This window comes from Leptopilina boulardi, unplaced genomic scaffold (assembly GCF_019393585.1).
Source record: "Leptopilina boulardi isolate dan_hultmark-lab unplaced genomic scaffold, ZJU_Lbou_2.1 LbouV2_325, whole genome shotgun sequence".
NCBI lineage: Eukaryota > Metazoa > Arthropoda > Insecta > Hymenoptera > Figitidae > Leptopilina > Leptopilina boulardi.
The window spans coordinates 5,845,956-5,872,629 of NW_026137891.1; the positions used below are offsets into that span (position 1 = coordinate 5,845,956).

The 26,674-nt window shown below is 24.4% G+C and overlaps 1 protein-coding gene across 4 annotated transcripts in view; it reads left to right on the top strand.

Annotated features, from left to right (window-relative positions):
* LOC127284626 (probable serine/threonine-protein kinase MARK-A) overlaps positions 1 to 26,674 on the top strand; it is a 120,710-nt gene that overhangs the window by 38,228 nt on the left and 55,808 nt on the right. For 3 of the 4 annotated variants that reach the window (XM_051310161.1, XM_051310162.1, XM_051310164.1), the window contains 4 exons: positions 1,027 to 1,092; positions 4,851 to 5,049; positions 14,621 to 14,872; positions 25,991 to 26,193. In XM_051310161.1, coding sequence (XP_051166118.1) covers positions 1,027 to 1,092; positions 4,851 to 5,049; positions 14,621 to 14,872; positions 25,991 to 26,193 — 720 coding nt within the window. The remainder of the gene's footprint in view (positions 1 to 1,026; positions 1,093 to 4,850; positions 5,050 to 14,620; positions 14,873 to 25,990; positions 26,194 to 26,674) is intronic. The other variant, XM_051310163.1, reaches the window with a different exon arrangement.

Below are 26,674 nucleotides of genomic sequence, written 5' to 3' on the forward strand. Positions count from 1 at the left end.
CAATCGGGTTCGAAACATCTTTTCCCACCACACACAACACAAACAGGAAACACAGTTTATAGTGTATCAATGTGTCGGGAATTTATATTTAAATTTATCGCTGCAACACAGGTAGTCGAGTTCTTCTTTTTTTTCACGGGAAAATTCACACGAGATTTTTACAAAGCTCGTAATTGAAAATTCTAAAAACGACATAGCTTCTTCGTATGAGACGGAGAACAAAAATTAATTGCTTTTAATAAAGTGTCGAGAAAAATCAAAACTTTTCTTAAAAATATAAATATTACTAAAATTATTTTTTATTTTACAAAAAAAAATTTTCAAAACCATTTCAATTTTTTAATAATTAAAAAAAAACTTTCATAAAATAGACTTCTTTTTCTATTTTACTTGTAAAATTACAAATTTTATTTAAATTGCAAAATGTATAAATTTTTAAAAATTGAAATCTTTTTTCCTTTTTAAAACCGAATCGTTAAACTAGATTGATCAACACTTTTTTCTCGATTATTAAAAAAAAAAAAAAAAATTTCCTATCCCAAAGAGAAATTCGACTCGGTCAAGCAAATTACAATAATTAACCAATTTGCCTCGAGTCGCTACTACCATTTGCATAAAAGAGTAAAGTGTTCAATAAATTTTAATTAAAGGTTATGGAATTTAAATACTGAAATATTTTTCACGTTCTTTTTCTTTTTTTTTATATCGACAAAACGCTAATTTCTCTAATCCCGGGACCAGTTAATTGATTATACAAATAAACCGAAAGTAAATGAAAACACGTATTTGGTTTCACCATTTGAATGTTTGTCAAATTTTATTTAAACATTGGTTAAATAAAATCGATTTACACAAAAAAAAGAAATGTCAGTTTTTAAATGATTTTTTTCTGTGTTCGATTATATTATCCAATATGTCAATTATGAGCAAGGTCCCATCAAATTCATCGATGATGATGATGATAATGAGAAAGAAAAAAAAATTAGTGACCATTGTGAAGAAATGAATTGATGTTCTTTCTTTCAGAATCTCATCCCCTCGTTTCAGCCATTCATACATGGGTCAGGCTCATTTTCCCGTTTTGCGCAATAGGTATAGTTCGCTGGCTGAGAAAAGACTCCTGAAATAATCGAGAGAATAATTAATAATTCATTCTTTTTTTTCATAGAAAACATTTTTTCCTTTCATTCACACAATAACGAAACATTTTTTATATCTAAAATTGAGCGTAGTGTAATATTTTTTTATATTTTGTTTTGCTGTTATATATATATAGTGGATTGCATGTGATGTTTTTCTTTTCATATATATTTTACTAATTTAATTATTTAAAATTTTTATTTTCTACCAGTTTTATGTTTCAAAAAAAAATTATTCGTGTTTATTTTTACATTCCGAGGTTTTATTTTTAAAAAAATATTTCAAATAAAATAACATTCGTTAATATAAAAAAAACAAAAAAAACATTTTTCTAAAAGTAATGTTTTTTCTCTGGAGCTTTTAATAATTTTTTACGTTTTAAAAATTAAAAGCGTTTATTTGTCATGGAATAAAAATATCCTATTTTATAATTTTGGGCGTCTTTTCATGGTTGCGATCTGTTGGTAACAAAAAAAAAAAAAAATTACGAATGCGGCGTGTGAGCTTTCTGTTTCTTGTTCTTTATTTTGGCGCCATTAACTATATGGGCTTTTATTTCAACTATTGCTTTTCACTTTTTGATTATCGAAAACAAAATAAGTAATCATTATTTTTTCATATTCAAAAAATTCGAAAATATTTCAAATATTATTTCTGGGTCATTCTATGTCAAACCGTTTTCATAAGCAAGACCATAAAAATGATTTTTTAATACACTTTTTTTAGAAAAAAATAGAATTTGAAAAGTGTGTCAGAATTTAAAGTTTACAATTTATTTTTATTGACTTTAATTTTTGTTTTTTTACGTTTGAAAAATAAATAAAAACTCATTTTTACAAATTGCAAAATTGTGAAAAGAAAACTTAGTTTTTTTTGAAAATGTTTGAAATAAAATGTCTCTTGTATTCGAAATTCAAAATCGAAATCATTATAATTATTTAATTTAGTGATCAATAATTATTATTTATATTAATTTAATATCTGATATTTAATATTGATAGTAAATTATTTTCAATCATTAAATTTTTTTTTTATTGTATGGAATATTTTTTTTCTATATTAAATAATTTTATCCACATAGAAAATGTTAAAAATAATAATTAAAGTGAAAAAATTTCTTTTGATTGTTGATTGTGTTAGTTTATTTTCTATTCGTGAGATGATGTTTCGCGCAAGTTGAGAGAGAGACAATTCATCTCGTTGCTTTTTCTGTGTGCTGTAATTTCGCATTTGCTATATAGTTTTGTCTATACATATGCAACTATACAGCTTCATATGTTTCTCACATTCATGTTTTATTTCGCAGCCCTTATCTTGCTTCCTGTCACGAGAATATAGCAAAAGAAAAAAATTCTTTTTTTTAAGCGACCAGCTCTATGCACGCCAAACGCAGTAGGGTCTGTGTGTTTCATATACGATGGGTCCTAAATGAAAACTCGTTGCTTGTGAAAGCAAGTAGAAAACATGTATAGCTGACGAAAACAAATTGAAAATGCGCAAATTAAAAACCACAGTTTTTTCTCTGAAATGAATTTTTCAATATAATTAATTTCCTTTATTAATTCAAAGTGTAACAATCTAGAATTAAATTATATGTGTACTAAACTAATTTTCAATTTTTCAAACAAATTTGGATTTTTTAAATTTAAATTCAAATCTAATTAAATTAATTTATTAAACATTAATAAAATAGTTTTAATATATTCAATTTTATTTTTATATATTATATAATATAAAAATATAATTAAAATATTTTTATGTTAAGTTCTATTTAATTTTTGATTTTTATTATTCGTTAAATAAATATGCTTCACTGAATAGCTGATATTAGTTATACTTCCTTTATATGCATACATTCGTGTTTACACTTTGCTTTTGGTCACGAAATGCATTCTAATGTAATCTCTCTCTGCTGATAATAAATTTTTTTTTTTTGCTAAAGTTTATTTGCGGTACGTGATTTGATTTTCGCAGTAACAAATTTATTTTTTTTTTTTTATTAAAAAAAATTTGTTATATCGAAGATAACCGATATTACAAAAAAAAGAATATTAAAATATTTTATATATACAATTCAACAGAATGAAATATAAAATATATGAAATTTTATACACATGTTGTTTTTTTTGTTTGTTAATTTATTTACATTTACTCTGCATTCTGTTTATTAAGCTCTCTTCATCAATATGCACGCAAGCACTTCCTAGATTTAGTGGATTTTTAAACAAAATCTCTACTTTCTAATGTAAATGTAATTTAAAAAAAAAATTCACCTTTCGCGAGCTTTATAAATAATAAAAATAAATAAAAATTGTTAAAAAATTTGATATTTAAAAAACATTTTAATGTTTTATCTGTCATAAAAATGATTTGAGACAATATTTTGAAAAAATCGTAATAGCTTGAATATATTTTTATCGCTTTGACCCAGCTTTAAATAAAAAAAAATTGTAATTCTCAATTTAAATTTACAAAGTGCTTTGGTCCTTTTTGATATATTAAAAACTCCCGGAATCAATAATAATTAATCTTTTTTCACATTTACTTTTTTTGAAATATTTTATTTGTTTTTTTTTAAATTATTTCCTTTTTTGGAATTATTTAAAAATTATTTTCATTTAAAAAAATTTTTTTTAATTATTTTCTTTTTGAAATTATTTTTTTTTCTCGATAATATATTTATATAATTTTTCGAGCCAAGTGACCTACTTTTGAAAGAAAAAACCGATTTTGAAAGATTGATTGTCAAGGTATTTCTCTGTGAATCGTCTCACTTGCTCACTGACTTGCGTTTGATATGCATTCAGCGTACACTACTGATGATGACAATTGGAAAACCATTTTGTTTTTTTTCCAATGAATTTCTTAAGTTCTCTTAATTTACAAAAAAAAAAAGTTTTCTTAATCAGAAAATTTTTGTTTAATTTGAAGTTTTCGTTCTTTTATTTTGTCTTTTTTTAAAATAAAATTTGAATATTTAAAAATTTAGTTTTGAAATAGAAAAAAATTAAAAATTAAAAGAACTTAAGAAAAGTAGTGTGATACAAGATGAGAATGTGCTTGCAAAAATTGGTACACGAAACACGCTTTGTTTCCTGTTTTACAAAATTTTTATTATTTTTTTTAGTGAGTTGGCTTTTTATCAATCGAAATTGCTATCTTGAAAAAATCAAATTATGAATTTACATTTTTTTACAGAGATTGTTTTTAATACACAAAAAGAAAATAAATATCAAATTTTATAAAAGCATTTTTAAATTTTATAAAAGTATTTTTCAAGTCGTGGAAAATATTGTATAATGCGAAATTTCCATATAAGAAATACTAATTTTTAATAAACCTTTATGAAATTTACTATAGTTATAATAAAATTTTATTAAAGATTAGTATTTCTTATATGGAAATTTCGCTTTTTACAATATTTTCCACGACTTGAAAATACTTTTACAAAATTTGAAGCTGCTTTTATAAAATTTGATATTTATTTTCTTTACGTTTATAAATTTTTTTTTTATAATTACGATTTTTAAAAAATGCCAAAAGATAGTGTTTTCAATTGGAAAAGTTGCATTTTATTCAGTTCGTAAATTTCAGAAATTGTATAAAAAAAAATGGATAAAAAAAAATTTGACAATCTGATACGAACTGATTTTTCATGAAGTCGATACTAATTTTTTTGTTTTTTTTTTTTTTTTTTTTGTTTTGAATAGGCGGAAATACCGGTGGGACCAAAAGAACAGCTCAAGCCACAATTGTGGTTCAGCAACCTTCACTTTCGCTGGATGCACCTGCAGCCACAATACTTTTACGTACCGACTCGGATGCAATGCGTCGTGAAGAAAATATGCGTCAACTTCTCGACGTTGCTAACACCTTGACTTTCCAGGAGATTCATGACATCGAGATGAGGTTAGTGTACTCTCTTTGGCTTTATTTTTTTCATATTTTCCATGCATAGCTCTCGTCTTTTTTTTTTATTCTCTTTCTTTCATTAAAAATGAAATATACAAGGAAAACATCTCTCTTGCGATGATGGCTTTGCAAAAGGTAATAAATTCTGTTTGACGTGCACAAAATCTTTGAGAAAACATGGATATAAGACGCATCATCTAAAAAAAAAATATTCGCGCGAAAAGAAACATTCTCAGTAAATTTGAGTTTGTAAAAATTTTTAACTGAGAATTAAGGGGAAAAAATGAGTCAGTAATTAAAATTTAAAGTAAATTAGTATAAACTAAAAAAAAATTAATTAAAAAAACTATCGAAATATTTACTGAAATATCACAAAAAAAAGTAGAGTTGAGTATTGTGTGAAAAATAAATGCTCAAACTTGGTAATTATAGAGTTTACATTTATTTTCGTCGCTACTAAATTAGAACCGCAGATGTGTTGATTTTTAAAGTGGAACAAAGATCAATTATAAACAAGAGAAGAAGAGAACTGAAATGTTTGCAAAAAAATTTATTGTTTTTCTGAATTAAAGATTTGTCTTGATAAAACAAGGTAATGATGAAAATAAAAATTTCTTTCATGAGAAAAATAATTTTAAATATAAAGATAGAATTTTTATTAGAAAGTTAAAAACCTCTTTTTTAATTAATACTTTTATATTAAAATAAAAATTTAAAAATTAATTGTGAAATATTTCTCAAAATATTTTTTCGGTGTAAAATAATAATTAATAATTAATTATATAATTTCCCTGCATTTAATATGAAATTATATAATTTATTATATTTGTAAGTATCACTTACAAAATATTCATTTTGATATTGCTACATTTAGTTAGAAACCATATATGCAGGCATATGTATATATATGATACATTAAATTCCATAAATCCATTAAACACATAATCATGAAATTGGAAAGCATAAAGTTTCGATAGTATAACTTATATGTTTATTATATATATACATAGAGGACTATATTCTTCGTATATTATAGATATTATATTAGAGATAATATATTTATTAAAGCTATATGCTCGAAGGAAAATTTGATTCGTAACGTTTTGAATTGTCCAATTCGATTTATAAAAAGAATTTGAGCAATTCTAGTTTCGAATTCAAATCGATTGTTTTTTATTGTAATAAATAAAAGTGAATCTCAAAAAATATTTATTAATAAAAAAATAAAATATTTTAATTATTTTAATTTAATTTCAAAAAATTCAAAAAAATTATAACGAAGACAATAAAAGTCCCTTTTCGCAAAAATTGAAATAAAAGTTAAAAGAAATATTTCAATGAAAATTTTTTAGAACTTTAGTTCTATATTATTATTAGGTAAAAATTTTTTTTATTTATTTATTTAATTGCAATTTTTCGGGCTTACATTTATAAAAAAAGAAAAATTAGTGCAGAATTATAAATACTATAATACAAAATTTTATCCATTTAAAAAGGTATTAATCCGCCTTTAGTGATTTTCAGTTTCATATCAGTTGTTGATCGCAGGAACTTTGAATTTACTATTTCCCTATGTCAGTTACATTCTAATTGACTGCAAATTCATGTACGCCTAAATTCTAGGTTAAAACCTCTTGATGTGCAATTAAGTAGTAAAGGCATCAGTGAACTTATGCAAGGAGATAAGCTTGATCTAGTTTCTTCCCGAGAAAATTAGTTGTGTGTCTTTGTGTTCATATTTTGACGCAGAATTTTTTTTCTTTGCTCCAAAATAATAATTTGAGGAAAAAAAAATTTCGCATTTAAAAAATTCACATTTTTAATAACAAATTTTTTTTCATATTTTGTTTTCTATTTCTTGATTAAAAATTTTTATTTATAAAAAAAATGAATTTTAAAAATATTGACATGGCGGCGATGAAAATATCGAAAAAGATTGCTCTAGAAAAAAAGGAGAAGTGATATCGTTTTTTTTTTCGTGAAAATTTCCTGAATAAAATTAGCTTAGAAATTTCTCACTTCCCTTATATGGTATATAGAGAGAGAAAACTTCTCACAGAGTCTACTTATCTGGTGAATTATGAGAAGTACAGGGCCGCATATTGCACGCGAGTTGGCATTTATCAATAGATCTACACCATATCGATACGAATTCCAGAGAAAAAAAATATATGTGAACGAATTAGGAATTGTTTATTATTATTATTATTATATATATCAAAAAAGCTAGAACGTTGATTTTCATTTTGATCTGAGCAGCTTGATTTATTCATTTATTTTTATTCGAATTATTTTTATTGGTATTTTATTTCACACTCCGCACACCAATTCGATAACAAGAGGATTTTTTTATTAAAAGGAAAAAAAATTCAAGAGATATTAAAAAAACAGAGGGAATAACAGACAAATATTTTATTTAAAAATTTTTCTTTTTTCCATATATATATATATCGGTAAAGTGATTTCCATTGGACAAAAAAATAAACGACACAAAGGTATTGTGAGAAAATTTGCAACTGTAAATTTAAATTTGTTTTTCAAAATGAATTATTTTCTTTTCTTTTTTTTTAATCAAACTTTTATAGGAGCGCATTATTATCCCATAAAAATAATTAGTTAGAATTTCGATTTGAATAAATTTTATTGGATATAATTATTTTTTAGACGAATTTTCATTTTTCGAATTAGAATTTGACACAATTTTTCTTTAAACGAATTTTTATTGTACTGAATTGTTAAAACACCGAATTTTTATTTGTCCGAAATTGTAAATGACAATTTCTAATTGGTCAATTTTAAAAAACGCGCCAAATATTTCTGTTGATTGTTTGTTCGGACATTTGCAATTTCGGACAAATAAAAATTCGGTGTTTTAACAATTCAGTACAATAAAAATTCGTTTAAAGAAAAATTGTGTCAAATTCTAATTCGAAAAATGAAAATTCGTCTAAAAAATAATTATATCCAATAAAATTTATTCAAATCAAAATTCTAACTAATTATTTTTATGGGATAATAATGCGTCCCCCCGAGGCGAAATTTTAATCGTCTTTAGCTTCCCTTAGAACCTAAATAGGCCCTCTTTACGATCTTGTAGACTCCCGTAGGCCCTCCTTTGCATCCAAACGTGGAAGAAAGGTAAATTTGCGACTGGTTGAGGAAGCTAAAGAGGGTCTAGTTCGATTAAAGAAGTACAAAAAAATGCAAAAAAAAACTCTTTTAATTATTTTGATTAAAGCAAAATGAATTTTTTCTTCACACAATATTTCTTTAATTACCCTTTAAAAACTGGAATTAACATATTTTGAAGCGTTTTCAAAAAATTAATAGAATTAGAGCAATTTCAAAATTTTCAATATTTTAATCAATTTTTAGACCCTACTTTGAATCCAAACGTGGAAGAAAGGGAAATTTGCGACTAGTTGAGGAAGCTAAAGAGGGTCTGTTTAACTCTACTTTACTCCTTGTAAATTAGGGCTTAAATTTCGCCTCGGGCCACTTTTATATACAATCTTTCATATTTAGTGCACTGAAATAAAAATTTGTTTCAAATAATAATCATTTACTTGGCATAAATATTTATAATAAATATTTATTTGTATTAAATATTATTTTACATTTAATTTGAGTCAATTGTATTTGTTTCAAATACAAAAATTATTGATTAAATACAGTTTATTTAATATATAATAGAAAAAAAAATTATTTATAAATATTTATTTGATAATAGTCAAGTAACCGATTATTTAAATCAAATAATTTGTTTTCATATAAAAGAATTCTCATATGATCAATTTTTAGTGAAAATTAATTTTTTATGTACATTCTTGGATGAGATAAAGGTCAATGGAACAATTTCTATATGTAGTATATAAAATATTTGACATTTTAAAACGTGTAAAATGATCTTGAAACTGCCTGTCTCTATTGTGGGAAAAGACTTTAATCTGAGAAAAAGCAGTCGGGACGAGGGACATAGAAAACTTTAAAGTTGTATAACTTTTTTCCTGCACGAAGAGACCTTTCTTTCAGAAAATTACTTGTCTTAAGTCTTGACTCATTCCAACATTTAACAATGTATGACTGTTTTTCTTTATATTCTAACACAAAAAAAATAATCGAGGTCAACAGTTTTATTTTTTTGGATCGATAATTATTTGTCCAATTATTTATTTTTTTTATTATTTTATCACATAGCCGTTTTGGGCTTTAATTTCCAATAATGGGGAAAAATAATAAAACCATTTAAAAATATATTGAAACTGGAAAAGCTAATATCACCTTTGAAAGAGTTAATTTAAAATTTTTTGTCACATTAATAAATCCTCAAATAAAAGCAATAATCTGATAATTGGATTCAATATGGAAAATGAAAGTTTTCTTCATTTGCTTTACTATTGTACTAAATAAAACAATTATTGCAGAATTTACCTTTTTGTTAATTTTTATAATATGTTTCACATTTATATATATATATATATATAATTAATAACTGAGAGAAATTTTAATTTTGAAAAATCAATGCTACAATTGTAAAAAAAATTTTCAATATTATAAATTGTGAAAAAAAAATTTTAAATTAAATTGAAATTATAATTTATTGAGTTTTTTCATAGTATAACAAAAATTAAATGCTTCCTAGGGAAATATAAATTTTACGCTTTAGTTTCGGTAACGCAGAGAAGAATGTTATTCCTTTCTCTGGAGACTAAAACGTGCTTAAATCGTCACCATAAACTTGGCTTGATTTATTTATGTACGCTTTTATAAATTATCAAAATCAACTATTAAAAGAAAATGGTTAAAAAAACTAAATCTTTTTTCTTTTTATTTAAAAGAATTTTAAATTATGAATATATTTATTCATATATTTTAATTAGCGTGAGGGTAGTTTCTTTTTTAGACAAAGTGGTTGTTTTGTTTTAAAAAATCGAAAGTGGAAATCCTTTGAAAAATTTTGAAAGAAAATCTTTATTTTACTATACTTGAAATCAAGAAAATGTTTTCAAAAGTTGCTCTCTTTTCTGTATATCAAAATCTCAGAAGGAGAATAATTAAAGTTCTATAAATGTGAAAACCGCAAAAGTGTACTTCAAAACTTGAACATTTTTTATTCATTTTTCAATGAAATACTCGTACTCGAGGTAACTTTTTTTCAAAAGTACATTATCTCTTGCTTTTTATGTTTATGAGCAATGCTTATATATAGCACGTTTAAGTGCGAATCACAATTTAAAATAATTTTTTTTTTTACTTTTTAAATATGAATTTTACCATTTTTTTACATAGCAAAAATAGTTTTATTTAACCATTTGGTTATTGATTTTTTTTCCATTATATAACTGTTATTATGCAAAAGTCATACTATATAATTTCAAATTTTAAAATTATTATGTATAACAATTTTTTTTTATTTTTCTTTTATTTATTTTATTATTCATTTTCTTATTCTTATTATATTTATTATTCTTTTAGTATTGCTTAACAAAACTTGTATTATAATTCATGTAAATTAAAAACTAAATTACATTTTTTAAATTGCATATCAAACTTAAATTGAAATAAATGGAATTTTTTTTTTTTTTTTTGCTTAAAATTTCCTGTAGGTAATTTAAAGAAAAATTGTTTTGCAACATTAGTAATTTAAATATAAGTTCATTGTTTGTAATTAAAAGTTGTAAATTGCGTTGATTCACATTCTTTTTTTATAAGAAAAATTTTTATATAATAATAGCATTTAAGTTGGTCGGTTGCGGTACGCGATAACAGCCCTCGTCAGTGGGTATAACAGCATTTACAAAAAGTTTTCTAAAAGAAAGGAAAAAAAATAAATGGTTAAGTGCCTTTGGGAAAATGAGAATAAAACGCAGAGAAAAAGAGAGAGAGAGAAATAGAACCCTTATATATAGCTATTTAAGTCCTGAATTTCATCCCTTGAAAAAAACTTCATGAAACTTATACACTGACTTTTGAAACTGCCCCTTATCATCTATATACTAAGCACCATGGGACATGAGTAAATAATCTGTACATTTTTAGGGGTGAAATAAAAAAAAAATTGTCCCATCAAAAAGGATTGCGGGTGAAATAAGAAAATAAGGAAAAAAAACAATGATTTATAAATCACATATTTTCTTGTTCTTATTAAGAGTTGATATATTTATAAGAATTTTTGCCCTTGTTTCTAAAATATTTTTTTATACATTTTATATTATTTTACCCAATAATAATACTAATAATAGTTATTACAATAATAATAATAATAATAATAATTATTATTATTATAACTACAATTAGTATAATTACTATTATTTTTCAATAATATTAATTAATTAATAATAAATAATATGTTAAAAAAATTTTAATTTTTTATTTTAACATTTTTATGATACCATTTTTTTGGTATTATAATTAGAGAGATTGCAATTTTATGAAATCGTAAATGTGCTAAATTTGCAAAAAAAAATTGACCTCGATTGAAAGTCAATTTTTCCCCGCGTAAAAGTATTATTCTTGCAGATTATTCTGTAGGTATACTTAAATTGCGAATTCTGGAAAAAAAATGTTTTTTTTTCCCTAGAAATCGTATAAAAAAGCTGTCCAACTCTGTGATTAATTGCTAACTTCTGCTTTCAGACTTTTTTTTTATTCAACAAAAATTATTTTTAATATTACAAAATTATTTCGTGGGAAAAAAATTACTTTTGAAAAAGTTAGTTGGCTAATCCGAGTTAATCTGAATAGTGAAAAAAAATTGATCCATTCACAGAAAAAAAGATTAAGAAAAATTTCAAAAAATGAAAAAAATATTTTACTTGAATTTTAAAAGAATGAAAAAATTTTGTTGGTAAAAAAATGAAAAAAATATTTACATGAATTTTAAAAAAGCTACTGTAAATAAATATTTATTTGATTTCAAAAAAATTCTTTTTTATTTTAATGATCATTAAAAAAGAAATCTATGGAAATTTTTTTTTTTTTATATTCAACATCTCTGTTTAATTGGTTCAATTAAAGTTTTTTTCCTTCATCCATGACGATTGATTGCTTATAAATTACATTTGTGTATATATGTATAAATTCAGGGAAAAATTTCAAAGTTTAATTAACTTTTTTGATTTTCAACACTTTAGCGTGAACTATTTTCTTTTACAATTAAAATATATTCACAGAGGAATTTAAAACTGGAGGTTAATGGTAACGTACTTGAAAGTTATCTATAGAATATATAGAAGTCAGATTAGAATTTGTAAACCTTGAATAATTTTTGTGGGGGAAAAAATTTTCTTTATTCATTTTGTTTCATTTCAATTAAAATCGACAAAATATACGAATATATAATGAAGGCCGAAAACTTTCAATATTATTAGTGAGAGAGAGAGAGAGAGTTTGTAAAACAGTTAAGATGACAGCACTTCCTCGCGAGAACAAAGATTACGTGTTTTAGTTTGAATTTAACTATTTTGAAATGGGCTAAAATGCTGTTAATGATCTCGCCTCGTAAAGTCCGTTGAAAATAAAATACTTTAGATCACGCGAAATAAACTCGAAAACCTTGGCTAATTAACTGCATTCCATTATTTAATGCAATTAATGCACTGTTTAATTAAAAAATATTTTTTTAAAAATTTAATTATTAAAATTAAATTATTACAATTAAAATATTAAAATTAAAATATTGCAATTAAAATTTTTAAATTAAAATATTGCAATTAAAATTTTTAAATTAAAATATTAAAATTAAATGATTAAAATTAAATTATTCCAATTATAATTATATATAAATAGAAATAAAATAAAATACATTTATTTAAAAATAAATTATTCCTTTGGACAAATTAAAAAAATTGTAATTTAATTAAATTTAACGTAATTTAATTTGTGTAATTTAATTAAAAAATTTTTTAATGTAATTAAATTTTATAAATTTTTATTTAAAGAATATTTACGGACACAAATTAAAAATTTTTTGCCGTTTTAATTTTTTGCTACAAAAAAAATGAAGAATTGAAATAAAGGTTTTGGAACGTTAATTTTAAATATTGATTTTAGTTATTATTGTGTATAGATATATATAACTGTTATGTAATATTGGAACTATTTTTTCATAGCTCGAGCAATATTGAATAATTAATTACGAAACTTGTTGGCTTTATATTTCAATTGTAATACTGTGTATATATATATATATATATATATATATATATTGTTCATTGTTTTGTTAGAAACCGTTTTGCAAGTAGTATACGCAGAATCAGTGGAATAGCTTTATGAATAGGCAAACCCTTCTGGTTCGATTCATGTGGCAGACCATTATCAGAATCAATTCACTTATTTGTGTATATATTTGATATATTTAATTACATCAAAATAATTATTAACGAAAAAAAGAAGAAAACAAAAAAAATACAATTTATTTACTTTAAATATTTGTGGTTTTTTTTTCTCTCTCTCAACGCATTTTTCAACGATATATTTTTGCTTTTCTATTCAAAATTTCCAATAATGAATAAATAAACAAAATATGCATAGGATCAGAAACACGAGGAGTGTTGTAATATTCAGTGTAAATAAATTTAATGCATTTTTATCAAATTCTGATATAAAGTAAATATTTGAACGAACAATAATAATAAAAATAATAATTTTTAGTAATAATGGAGATGAAATTAGTATTTTGTAGATATTTGAAATAAAATAAAATTTTCCATTTGGTATTTTAAATATTAGCACATTAAAATATTCTTGACATTCTGTTGTAAAATGTAATTTTGATAACCGATATCTATTTTTAATTTTTTAAAGCAAGGAAAATTGACTTTTAGAGTATTTTTTTGAAGCTCTTCAAATTTTTTTTTTTTTTTTTATCAAGAAACTATTTTTTTTCCCTCCTTCACTTTAATGCCAAGAATTTCCCGTCGTCTTTTCACGCCAATTCTCACGCGAGTCTGCAAAGTGCTCTCTACTACTAAAAACGCTTATTTCAGCCTATTAATTATGCGAGCCTTTCTGGAATGAAATTTTAACATTGAATCCGTGCGCTAAATGAAAAAAACACCGTTTCCTTTTAATACAAAAAAAGTATTTAAAAAAATATAGGAAATTATTTTTCATACAATACCAAAAAAAAGGAATTAAAAGTTTTTTGTACATTAAAACCAGTAGTACATAAATATTAAACTAAAAATTGGTCCATTTATGTTAATAAAATAAATTTTATGAATTTTTTCTTGCTTTCCGGCGAAAATATTTTACACATCGAGAAATGTTTTATTTAAACCAAATATAATATATTTGAGTCAGATAAATGTATATTTGTCTCAGTCTATTTATTTAGCGTAAATAAAAATTTAATTTATTTGCAACAAATAAATTTTTTATTTAAAAATATAATTTATTTGTAACAATTAATTATTTGGTTCTGAGACAAAATATGTCTTTTCCCTGGGTGTAATTTATCAATTTCTGTTTTAATTTTTTGATTATTTTTTTTTTTAAATTTCTCATGTATTATAAAATACGAAAAATCGGGTTAAAAATAAAAAAAAATGAAAATTTTTTTTTCCAGATATTGCAGCCCTCATCATAGTCGTTCACAATCTGTGAAAACACCCGGAAGTCGAGCATCCGGACGTCCAAATTATCTATGCTTACCCCAACAGAGGTCACGAGTTGCAAGTATGCCAAATACGGGAGTTGAGGAAGAATATTATCGACTGAGGCACTTTAGCATAACCGGAAAAGGAGTAGTAAATAGAGGTGATTCCCTAAAAAGCCGGCGGTCACGTTCAAACAATAGCGTCGCTTCCAGCAATTCGAGGTGAGGGCAAACGATATTCTTTATTTTTCCCATACTTTTTATTTTATATTGATTATACATTAAGATATTCTTTTTCAAAGATTGCAATTTCCCTTTTTTCTTAAAAAAAAAAAACAATTTTATCCTCGAAGCTATAATCGATTTTATAGATTTTAGTATTAACTTTTTTTTATACTCTTTATCAAATACAACTACGAATTTGTTTTCATTTTTTTACTCTGGTTTCATATTTTATTACATTTTTTTATTTCACGGTAATAATGTATTTAATTTTTTAATTAATTCTTTTTTCTCCCTTTTTCCAAAAATAATTTATTTTTCTTATTTCATATAGCTTTTTTGATTATTTTTTTTTACTAATTCTCATATTGTTCACTTTTCCTTAAGTAATTAAATTTGAAAGTTATTAGTATAAATTTAATATTCTATTTTTAAGTACTATTTCATATTACTGAATATGAATATGAAATATTCCACTGTGTAGATATATATTCTTTGTGCGCGCAAATGATACGGGAAAAGGGAGGAAAGCTTTTATTTTCTTTCTATATTAATTAAAATATAATTTGTTACATGCTTTTAAAATTCATATTTGAATTAAAAACTTCTCATTCTTTTTTTTTCTAAAATGATGGTTATAAATCATGTCTTTCAACGAAAATTAATGAACTGCAGTTGACGTTTGCTCCAATGGATGCGGTTCAAATCAATTTTAAATCTAGACACAGATTTTAATTAATGCTTTGAAAATCAGAGAGAGAGAGAGAGAATGCATTTCATTTGTTATAATTTTTGAAAAAAAAATTCAATTTTCATATATCAATCAAGAACAATTATATTTATTTAGCCTATGAAATAATATCTAAAAATAATAATAAATTATTTAATATATTTTATTATTATTATTATTCGATTTTTTTCTATAATTATATAATGCAAAAAAAATAATTAGGCACACAAAATATAATTTAAAGTTGACATTTAGTTAATTAAGCTCATGGTGGAGTTTTGTTTATATTTGTAGAAGCTTTAATGAATGCTTTGTATCCAGCAGCCTTTGGCAAATTCTCTTCTTAAATTATTTATAGCATAAACATCAAACAATTGTATATAGAATTTTGCTGGACATTCTTGTAGTTATAAATATCTTTTTGCAAAATTTCTTTTTGCAATAAATTATAAAAATTTAAATATTTAAAATGATAATAGAAATTAAATAATTTTTCACTAATAATATAATTAACAGCTTTAAACTTTTAATTTTTTTTTTTTTTTGAGATTAAATATCTGACATCGTCATTAATGAGAAAGTGGCATAGAAATTAGAACTCGCGGAAAGTTTAAGTGAATAGGAATTTCTGTAGAGAAAAGAAAGGAAATGAGTTTATCCCCCCTGAAAAAAAGAGAGGATATAATTTGCGCACTGGGCTAACTAATTTTTCCCAAAGAACAAATAACTTCTTTGAAGAAGAAGAAGAAGAAGAAGAAGAAGAGGAAGAAACTCCTTGTAGCGTTTAAATCTACAAAGGTGAAAATTTCTCTCGCTAAGAAGAGAAAACAAAAACCTTTTAATATGCTGCAAATTTAACATTTAATGATCTAATTTTAATTTTATATAGACATAAGGTAAAAAAAATTAAGTCCACTTTATTTTTTTTTAATACGACTTTATTTATATACGCGAGAATCATAATGAAATATCATTATTTTCATTTGAGAGATATTGAAAATTATTTTCAACGTTGATTATGCAACTTGACGTCGTATTTAAGTGGATTGCACAAATTTAATATATATAGAAATAATGAGGATACACTCGAGAATATAAAGTGTTAATTAAAATAAATATGCGATGAAATTAAAAAATTAATTTTTTTTTCTATTATAATAAATTATATTTAATGACAAGAAGTAAATGGATTGTTTATATGCGCACTTCAAAAGATAACAAATTAATTGACATAGAAGTTTATGATTTTCATAAAATATATATATATATATATATATATGCGTGCTTATATTTTGCGTTATGTATATGCGAAAATATATTGCGCATGGAACACGCATCATCGCGAGAGAGAGAGAGAGAGAGAGTTAATGCAATATTACCTCCATCGAGGTAATATTACTCCATTACTGCACTTTACTCGCAGAGGTAACATTTGCAAGCTTTTAACCATGCGGAAAACTTGCCCTGGTCAAAAGGACTTTAAAAAGAGATTCATTAAGGGATAATGAAATGTCTTTTTCAAAAAGATTTCATTTCATTCTGTATCTAATATATATAAGAATTTATAATTCATATTTTCTATTTGGAAATGAAAAAAATTTTCAATTAAGAGCATTTGAACCTTCGTGACGTCACAAATCATGGCGCATGACACGCAAACTTCTCAGGTATGTGAAAAGCACAATTTTGAATATTTTTTAAAAAAACTTTTTGGAAAATGTTCAGTATAACATAGACTCTGTCTGTTATGTGCGGAAAATTCAAAATTTTGCGTTTAAAACGTTTTTTAAACAATGCCTACATATAAGCAATTTGTGTATTTTTCCTTACTTGTGACAACCAACTTAAACATTGTTTAAAAAACGTTTTATACGCAAAATTTTGAATTTTTCGCACATAACAGACAGAGTCTATGTTATACTGAACATTTTCCAAAAAGTTTTTTTAAAAAATATTCAAAATTGTGCTTTTCACATACCTGAGAAGTTTGCGTGTCATGCGCCATGATTTGTGACCTTAACATTGTTTAAAAAACGTTTTAAACGCAAAATTTTGAATTTTCCGCACATAACAGACAGAGTCTATGTTATTCTGAACATTTTCCAAAAGGTTTTTTTAAAAAATATTCAAAATTGTGCTTTTCACATACCTGAGAAGTTTGCGTGTCATGCGCCATGATTTGTGACGTCACGAAGGTTCAAATGCTCTTAAGTATATTAGGAAGAAAACAAAAAAAAAATTATTTTACAAAAAGATTTCTTATTTGATTTATTTTTTTATAAGAATTCACATCTTCTATTTGGAAATTAAAAAAAAATTTTAAGGAATATTTATTTATATTACAATCTAAACCGACTTACAAAAATATGTTAGAAATATAACAAAATGTTTTACAAAAATTTTTTTTTATTTTGTTCAGAAAAATTCATATCTTCTATTTGGAAATAGAAATTTTTTTTCATTAAGAATATTAAAAATATAAAAAAAAATATTTTATAAAGAGTTTGTTTTATTTGATTATTATTTATTTTTTTTTTTTTAATAAAAATTGACATCTTTTATTGGAAAATGAAAAAATTTTTTAATTGAGATTATTAAAAATATAACAAAAAATATTTTACAAAAAAGTTTATTGGATTTATTTGGAAATAAAAAATTTTTTTCAATTAAAAATAATAGATGTATGCAAAAAAATATTATTATACAAAAAGTTTTTTCATTTTGATTATTATTTATTTATTTTATGACAATTCACAACTTTTATTTGGAAATTAAAGAAATTCTTCCACAAGAATAATATTAGGAAGATAAAAAAATTTTTATTTAAAAATATTAGAAATGTAACAAAAATAAAATATTTTATAAAACGTTTTTTCATTTGATTATTTATTTCATTTATTTTTTTTAAATATAATATAATTTAAATAAAATCGGGTTTACATTTTAAAATAAATAAATGAATAAATAATTAAATATTTTTAATTAACACATTTTTTCATTTCTAAATAGAGGATGTGAATTCATATAAAAAAAACTTTCTGTAATACCTATACTTTATTTTTTTTATATATTCCTAACATTATTCATATTTCAAAAATTTGTTTATTTCCAAATGAATGATGCGAATTCTTATAAAAAATATATTTTACCAAAAGTTGTTTTGATTTTTTTAAAATATTGTTTATGAGAATTCATATTTTATTTGGAAATAAAAATTTTTGTAATTAGGAATATTAGAAATAGTACAAAAAAAATACTTTATGTATTTTCTGTTTGTAATTTAGCTAAAACAGATTAGAAATTTATATAGCTAAATCTACCATGACTAAAAACTTTTTTTTGGGATCAATGTTTTTTCGTTGAAATTCATGTCTAGGGTGAAAATCAGCCCCAGGTTATACAGGAGGGTTTTCTTTTTTTTGGTAAGAGTTCCTTAATTTTCTTAAATCTTCCCTCTTTTCTGTTTTTTCTCTCTTTCTCTCTCTCATTCTCTTGGGAAAAACGACGCTTTGTTAAGATTCTTGTTAAGATATTTTATCCCATTGTTCTTTCATTTGAATTATTTATAAACTTGACAAGTCTATTATTAGAACCTTCAGAATTATCAATAGTTGAATATATATATAACTTTAAACTTAGACAAATATGACTCTGACTTGAGTTGGATAGAGATACTGAATAAATAGAAACTGTTATCTTAGGAAATATTCTGACATACTTGGTATACATAGTTCAAATATTTCATCGACAACGATACTAAAAATAAAATTTTTACTATTTTTTTCTGTTGAAAAATAATTGAAATATTAAAAAAAATGTATCTAGAATTTATCTAAACTATATTTATCTTAATATCTGCATTTTCTTTTTATTATTCATAAAAAAGATAATTGAAAAAGATAAAATGAATTGGAATTAAGGTAAATAAGGTTTATTTTCTCTTGGCTTAGAACTAATTTCAAGAGTGAAGATTTCGTTTAAATGAAGAGTTTCTTTAAAAAACCTGGAAAAAATCAACATCTTGCAGAAAAAAAGGGGGAAAATGATCCGGAAATATTGGATTATGGCTCTAGATCGAACGCGTGAGTTTACGTGTGGAGTTGGGGTGACGTAGACACACGTGTTGGACCTTAGAGAATCATCCACATCAGCATGAGATCAAGTATTACACCGGAAAGATGTCATGGAAGAGATAAGCGTTCTCCAGTATAAGTCTAAGAAAAAAGTTTCTCGATCGAGAAGAAGTAAAAAAAAAAGAACAATGTAGGAAATTTTCAAAGTTTAATGCTTATTGTTATCCTATCTGTCTTTTCTCCCCTCCTGTCCCTCTGCACTTAAGGGATTCTAGATCTTTTCCTTTCTAAGCCATAAAACCCTTGAAAGTCTTGCCTTGGTCTTGCCTTACTGCGAAAAACCATCCACTTTTAAACATCGATTTACCTTCCTTCAATTTTTAAATGTAAATTTGAATTTAAAATTCCCTATTATCCTATATACTTTGATTTAAATCAATGGAAAAAAATGTAGTTAAAATATATTCCTAAGAGGAGGAAAAAAAAAATGTCAAGTTTCAAATTTAAGGATAGCTAAAAATTTGGAAGGAAAGAAGAATTGTTACCGTTAATTTGTTTATGAATCGACATTATTGTATAATTGCGATGGTAATATACTTTTTCTGAAAAATATTTTCTAACTTTATTTTAATGTATTTTTACTATTTAATAGTAAATAATTAATTAATAATTATTATTTTCATTTTCTATTCTAAAGTTTCATTTCTAAATTTTTATTTTCTTATAAAATTCAATTATTAGGAAATATTCTTTAGATAAAGTGAATACCAAATATTATTGTAAAAAATATAGAATTTCTAGAATTATTGCATATTTGTAAAATTTAACAATTGTTTAAAATAGCGAGAAAATTGAAAAATACTCTCTAAATCTAATTTAATGAAAAATTTAATTATTAACTGTAATTTAAATTATACTTTGAATTGCATAAAAACTTGAAAGTCAAAGTCAAACTGTTTCAGTATTTTGTCGAGAATTTCAAAGAAAACAGACTTAAAAATCATACCAAATTTTTTTCTTATTCCTTATGACTTATATAACAGAAATTCATTTGAATTTTTGTCAATTTGGTTAATAATGACAAGCTGTCCCCATTTACCCTGAGTTTTCAAATTTTTGGGGTAAATGGGGACAGCTTGTCACTATTAACCAAATTAACAAAAATCAAAAATTCATATGAATTTCTGTTATGGGAGTCATAAAGAATAAGAAAAAAATTTGGTATGATTTTTAAGTCTGTTTTTACAGACATTTTGCGAGACAAAATACTGAAATAAAAAAAATTTCAATTGGTTCAACTATTATATATCTACTACAAATTTTTTTCAAGTTTTTTCATCCCTTAATACAGTAATATACTTAAGGAAACTTTTTTCTTAAAACTTTCTTAGAAACTATGCTGTCCCCATTTACCCCAAATTTCATGAAATTTTCTAAATTTTGGGGGTAAATGGGGACAGTCAGTTTCATGCGTTTAAAGCTTATTTAAATTTTTTTTTGCTGCATAAAATTAATCCTGGGAATGTAAATAACAACTTAAAAAAATAAACTCGTAAATATTACCTTTTAAAGGAAGAAACTTACGTAATTTGTGAAAAATAGCGATTTTGTCCCCTTTTACCCCAACTGACCCTACTAATTCTTAGTAAATTTCTTTATTAATCTAGAGAGCTTGTGTATTAGTAAACTTTAACTGATTTAGTAAATGTAAAAAAAGTAAAATTATTAGTAAAATTAGTAATTTAACTAGATAATAGTAAAAAATTTACTAATAAATTAGTAAAATTTAACTAATTTAAAGGCTGAAAGTCAGTTACTAATTCTTACACATTTTCTCACAATGATATACGCATATGTGAAGCAATAAACAAAAAAAATTGAGATTTAAAAATCTAACAGTACTTTACAAATAAAGTATACCCCTTTTTTTATGTCTTATACCAAAAAAAGCCAAATGTAGTTCGTAATTTATTGCCATTGGGTTTTAAAATAGCCGTCTAATAGCCGAGCTATGTGTTAATAATTCAAGAAATAATGTATTCAAAATCGATAAGGTAAATGTATCTGAAAATCTACGAAACGCCTTTCTGTCAGGAAAGAATAATATTGTGGCATCCATTTTTTAAAATACCAGATGGAGCTTTCGAGATAGAGAAAAAAAAAGAGAGAGAAAGAGAGTCTATCAGTTGTAGATATAGAAATATTGAAAGAAAGTGTGAAACTTTGATTGGAATTGTACATCAATAGTATTGAGAAAAAAAAAGAAAATAAATATATATAACAAGAGGAAACTTTTGTATATTATTGACCAAGTTTCAAGAAATCCTACTCATGGCGAATAATATACTTGGTATTTCGTGTGCTGAATCGACAGTTTTGACGTACAACAGACCCTGACCAAATAAGTTAGTGTGAACAGTATTATAGATATTATCAAACCTGGAAGCTATAACTATAAACCAATTTGACAGCTCAGCCAAGAATTATGCCCGTTTATCATATTTGAATATTCCATGACAAGCGAAATTATTATTATTATTATTATTAATATCGAATTATTATTCTTGGATATTTAAAATCGGAAATCTCTTTTTATTTCCATGAAAAGAAAGCAATTCAATATTTTGCAGAATTTTCATTAAAACGATTTTCTATATTACAAAATTTTTATATAATAGAAATTCACTGTAGAGAATTTTTATTTCTTCGAATTTTCATTTGTCGGAATTTTTATTTGCTCAAATTTTAAATTAATGTAATAGCCATTTTAATGAATTTTTATTAGGTAGAATTTCACATAAAAAACCTAGACTCATTTTTTTTGTAACTCATTTTGAAATCGGTATCAAATTGAGAAAATGACAAACTTCAAGTTACTCAATTTGAGAGCGCCTTAATTTCAGATTTTTAGGTTCGTATCATTTTTAAATTGATTTACAATTTAAATAATTTTTTTCTAATATTTGAATAATATTAAATAGATTCTTAACATCAGTGCAAAAATATTAATCATTGTTTATTTAAATAATAATTAATTTTACCGGTTTTCAAAATTTGCGCCATTGTTTAGGTTGCCAGAATTGTTTTTGCTGTCAAAACACATGTTTTCACGTTCCTAACCTAAAAATATGTTTCTCTTACTTAAAATATTACTACACGATTACAAGCATTTACGTTTTAAATTAAACACTATAATAAGTTTAGTTTGTTATTCTTATTAGAAATTTGTTATATTTTTTGGGTTTTTATATAATTACTCATTTTTGATACGTATCAAATCGAGTATGAATTTCGTACTCAATTTGAGATCATGTTTTTTTCAGTGTTTATATTACATAGAATTTTCTTTTAGATAAATTTTCATTAGTTTGAAAAATCATCCGAAATTGAAAATGTCCGAACCAACAATTGACAGAAAGATTTTAGCGCGATTTTTAAAAGGAACCAATCACAATTTTATGGATAATTTTTGATTGGTTGATTTTAAAAATGGCGCCGAAATCATGCAAATAAAAATTCTGACAAATGAAAATTCGAACATATAAAAATTCTGTGAAGTAAATTTTCGCTTATATAAAAATTCTCTAATTTAGAAAATCGGTTTAATGAAAATTCTACAAAATAATAATGAGAAAAAATAAAATTCGGCTCAATAAAAATTTTATTTTAAAATTCTATTAAATAAAAATTCTAATAATAGAGTTTTAGAATTTATATTTAAGCCTCACATTTTTTTGGTTATTGAATTTGCGTAAAAAAAAAAATTAATCTGAAGCAGCAAAAGGTTTCACTAGAATATAATGAAAGATTTAATTGAAACAATTAAAACTTTTGCTGTTCTAGTGATTCGCTCAGGTAAATTTTTTTTTAATTCGCGAATAAAAAAATAGATTAAATTAAAAAGTTAATAAAAATTTTATTATTTGCGATAAAATTTTTGTTTAAATCTATATATTTTGTAATTTATTGAAATTTGTCACGGCTCGTTAATCATAAACAGTTTTCTTTCACCACTAACAAGTGAAAGAGAAAAAGAGACAGAGATAGTTCATATTTTGGTCAGAATATTACACGGGTCACAAGTTTTTCGTCTCAGTGAAGCTTTTATGTTGTTATATTTTTTTTCATGGCTTTGACAACCCAACACGTGAAAGGAGGGGGGGAGGCAGGTGTGAATTTTGCGAGGTTCGGATATAATGGAACGGGTACATTTTCACGATTCACAAAATTCTATGAAAATTCTCCAAGTTTAAAGCCCATGAGCTAATTCGAAAATAATTCTATTAATAAAAAGTGCTTTTGATGAAAAAGGAAAAGAATACGAAAACAAAAAAAATAATAATAAAATATATTTACTGAGTTTTTTCTTTCGTTGAATACGCGTTTATTTTAGCATATTTTCGCCTCTATTGCTTTTTGATATTTGAGAAGCGCGCGCCGGTAATACTTTCTCAGAGCATTAAATTCAATGCTCTAGTTTGTCATGACCTCTCCCACAACAAGAGGAACAACGTCCTTTCAAATGTCCACTTGATCCGTTTTGCTTTCTTATATACTTTTCACTGCTTTTGCCACTTGAGTTTTTTTATTCCCGTTATAAAAATCGAATCGCCACACACGAAGTTTTATATTTAAAATTGTTCTAAGAAAAAGCATTCAATATTTTTCGTTAAACGATGTGATAAAACACTGAAAGAAAAATTTATTTTATTCAAATAATAGTTTATCAAATACATATTTATTTGAACCAAATAATTTTTATTTATCAAGATGGTAAAGAAATTTTTTTGGAAAGTGCTAATATAAAAAATTACCGACATAGAAATCTACCTTACCGACTGATGGTAAAACAGTCTTGAAAAGTTGAAAAAATTAAAAAACAAATTTTACCATCAGTCGGTAATGTAGTTTTCCATGTCGATAATTTTTATATTTTAATTTTCCAAAAATCTGTTTTATTATCAGCCGGTAATGTAGATTTATGTGTCAGTAATTTTTATATTTTCATTTTTCGGAAAACTGTATTACTATCAGTCGGTAAAGTAGATTTCTGTGTCGGTAATTTTTTATAGTAACATTTTCCAAAAAAATTTCTTTACCATCAGTAGGTAAGGTAGATTTCTATGTCGGTATTTTTTATATCTTTAGTTTTTAAATATTTATACCCTAATGTGAAATAACCCTAATGATCACGTAGCGCTCGCAAATGAAATTTGATTTTGCAAACACGCATTACAAAGAAAAATTTTTATTTATTTATTATTTTATTACAATAAGATCCACGTACATTGGACGTACTTGTGTCCTCTCCAAATCCGATATATGTGGGTTTCACTGTATTTAATTAGCTCAAATAATAATTATTTGTATACAAATAAATATTTATTTGATAATAGTCAAGTAACCGATTTTTGGAATCAAATAAAGTTTCTTTTAGTACAGTTAACCTTTCGGTTTAATGAAACAAAAGTTTATTTGGTTCTATCATATTATTTCCTTGTTCCAACAATTTATGAAAATAAACCAAATGTTTATTTAAGTAAAGTAAATATTTATTTGAGTTAAATAAATTTTTTGTTTAATCAAATAAATTTTGTTTGAACCAAACAAATGTATTACTGAAATAAATTTTGTTTGGATCAAATAAATTTTGGTTGGATCAAATTTTTGTTTGAATCAAACAAATGTTGTGTGACTCAAATAAATTTTGTTTGAACTAACAAAAAAATTGTATTAATAGAAAAAAAGTAATATATTTGGTTCAGAGAAAACTTTTAACTGACTGCAAAAATTGTTTGTCAAAGCAGTTAACCCTGTCATAAATACATAATAATTATGATGTGTTGAAAAGATGATTATATTCTCGAAATTTGCAACAAAACCCATTTATTAGGGAATCTAATGATACGCCAATCAAAATCATGTAATATACAATTGATGTCAAAATACTCAATAAGCGTATATCTTCCAGTGTTTGTGTATGTATATATGAGTAATTAAATTTTCGTGACCAAAATTGAACTAATTTTGCACTGACTTGGTTCAATTAACCAGAAACATTTATCAAGGCAGATTTTGCAATTTGTATTTGCCGTACTATACAATGTTACTCACTTATCTGACAGATAAATTTACCATGAAGTGAATTAAAGCAGTGACATGTGGTTTATTATCCAACTCGCGCGTGATGTTCAGATAGATCCTTTCACTGGATGCATGTTTATTGTTTCATCAACAAAAAAAAAAGAGAAAGAGTGAAAAAAATAAAACTATTTTTAAAATTTAATTAATTTCATTTATTTCTCTTTTTTGTAGCACGGAGCATTTAACGGCTTCATATCCAGGGTCTGCGAGAAATTCAGCAGCAAATTCTTTGGCCAGTTCACGAGAAAGTAGTGCTTCCCAGGGTCCTGCTCCCTTTCGGGTTTTAATGCTCGGAGCTTCAGCAGTTGGAAAAAGTTCACTCGTCTCCCAATTTATGACTTCCGAATATTTACACGCCTACGATACATCAATTGGTGAGTTTCTTTTTTGCACAATTTTATTTCATTTCTTATAAAAAAAAAAAAATTCTAGTTGTATTTAATAAGGGACGCATGATTACTCCGTAAAAATCATTATGTTACACGGAAAAAAAGGAATTCCTTACAGATGCTAACTGATGTTTGCTATCCGATCTATTAAAATTAGTAACCACAGCTAAATTTTTTGCTATGACAACAAAAAAGTTTCCTGTGATAAAAAATATTAGTCTTAATTTTTTAAAATTTACTGTCACAGCAAACTTTTTTGACCTCACAGCAAATTTGTTTGCTGTCCCTAAATTAGCTAACGTAACTTAATGTGACGGCAAATATTTCGCTCTCATGGCAAACTTTTTCTATGCGTGTAACTAATTTTGATTATAAATATTTCGAGGCCTTTAACAATAATGTATGTTCGTTTATTCGTTTAGATCAATTGTACTAAATTAATTAAATAAATAAATAAAATTCATTG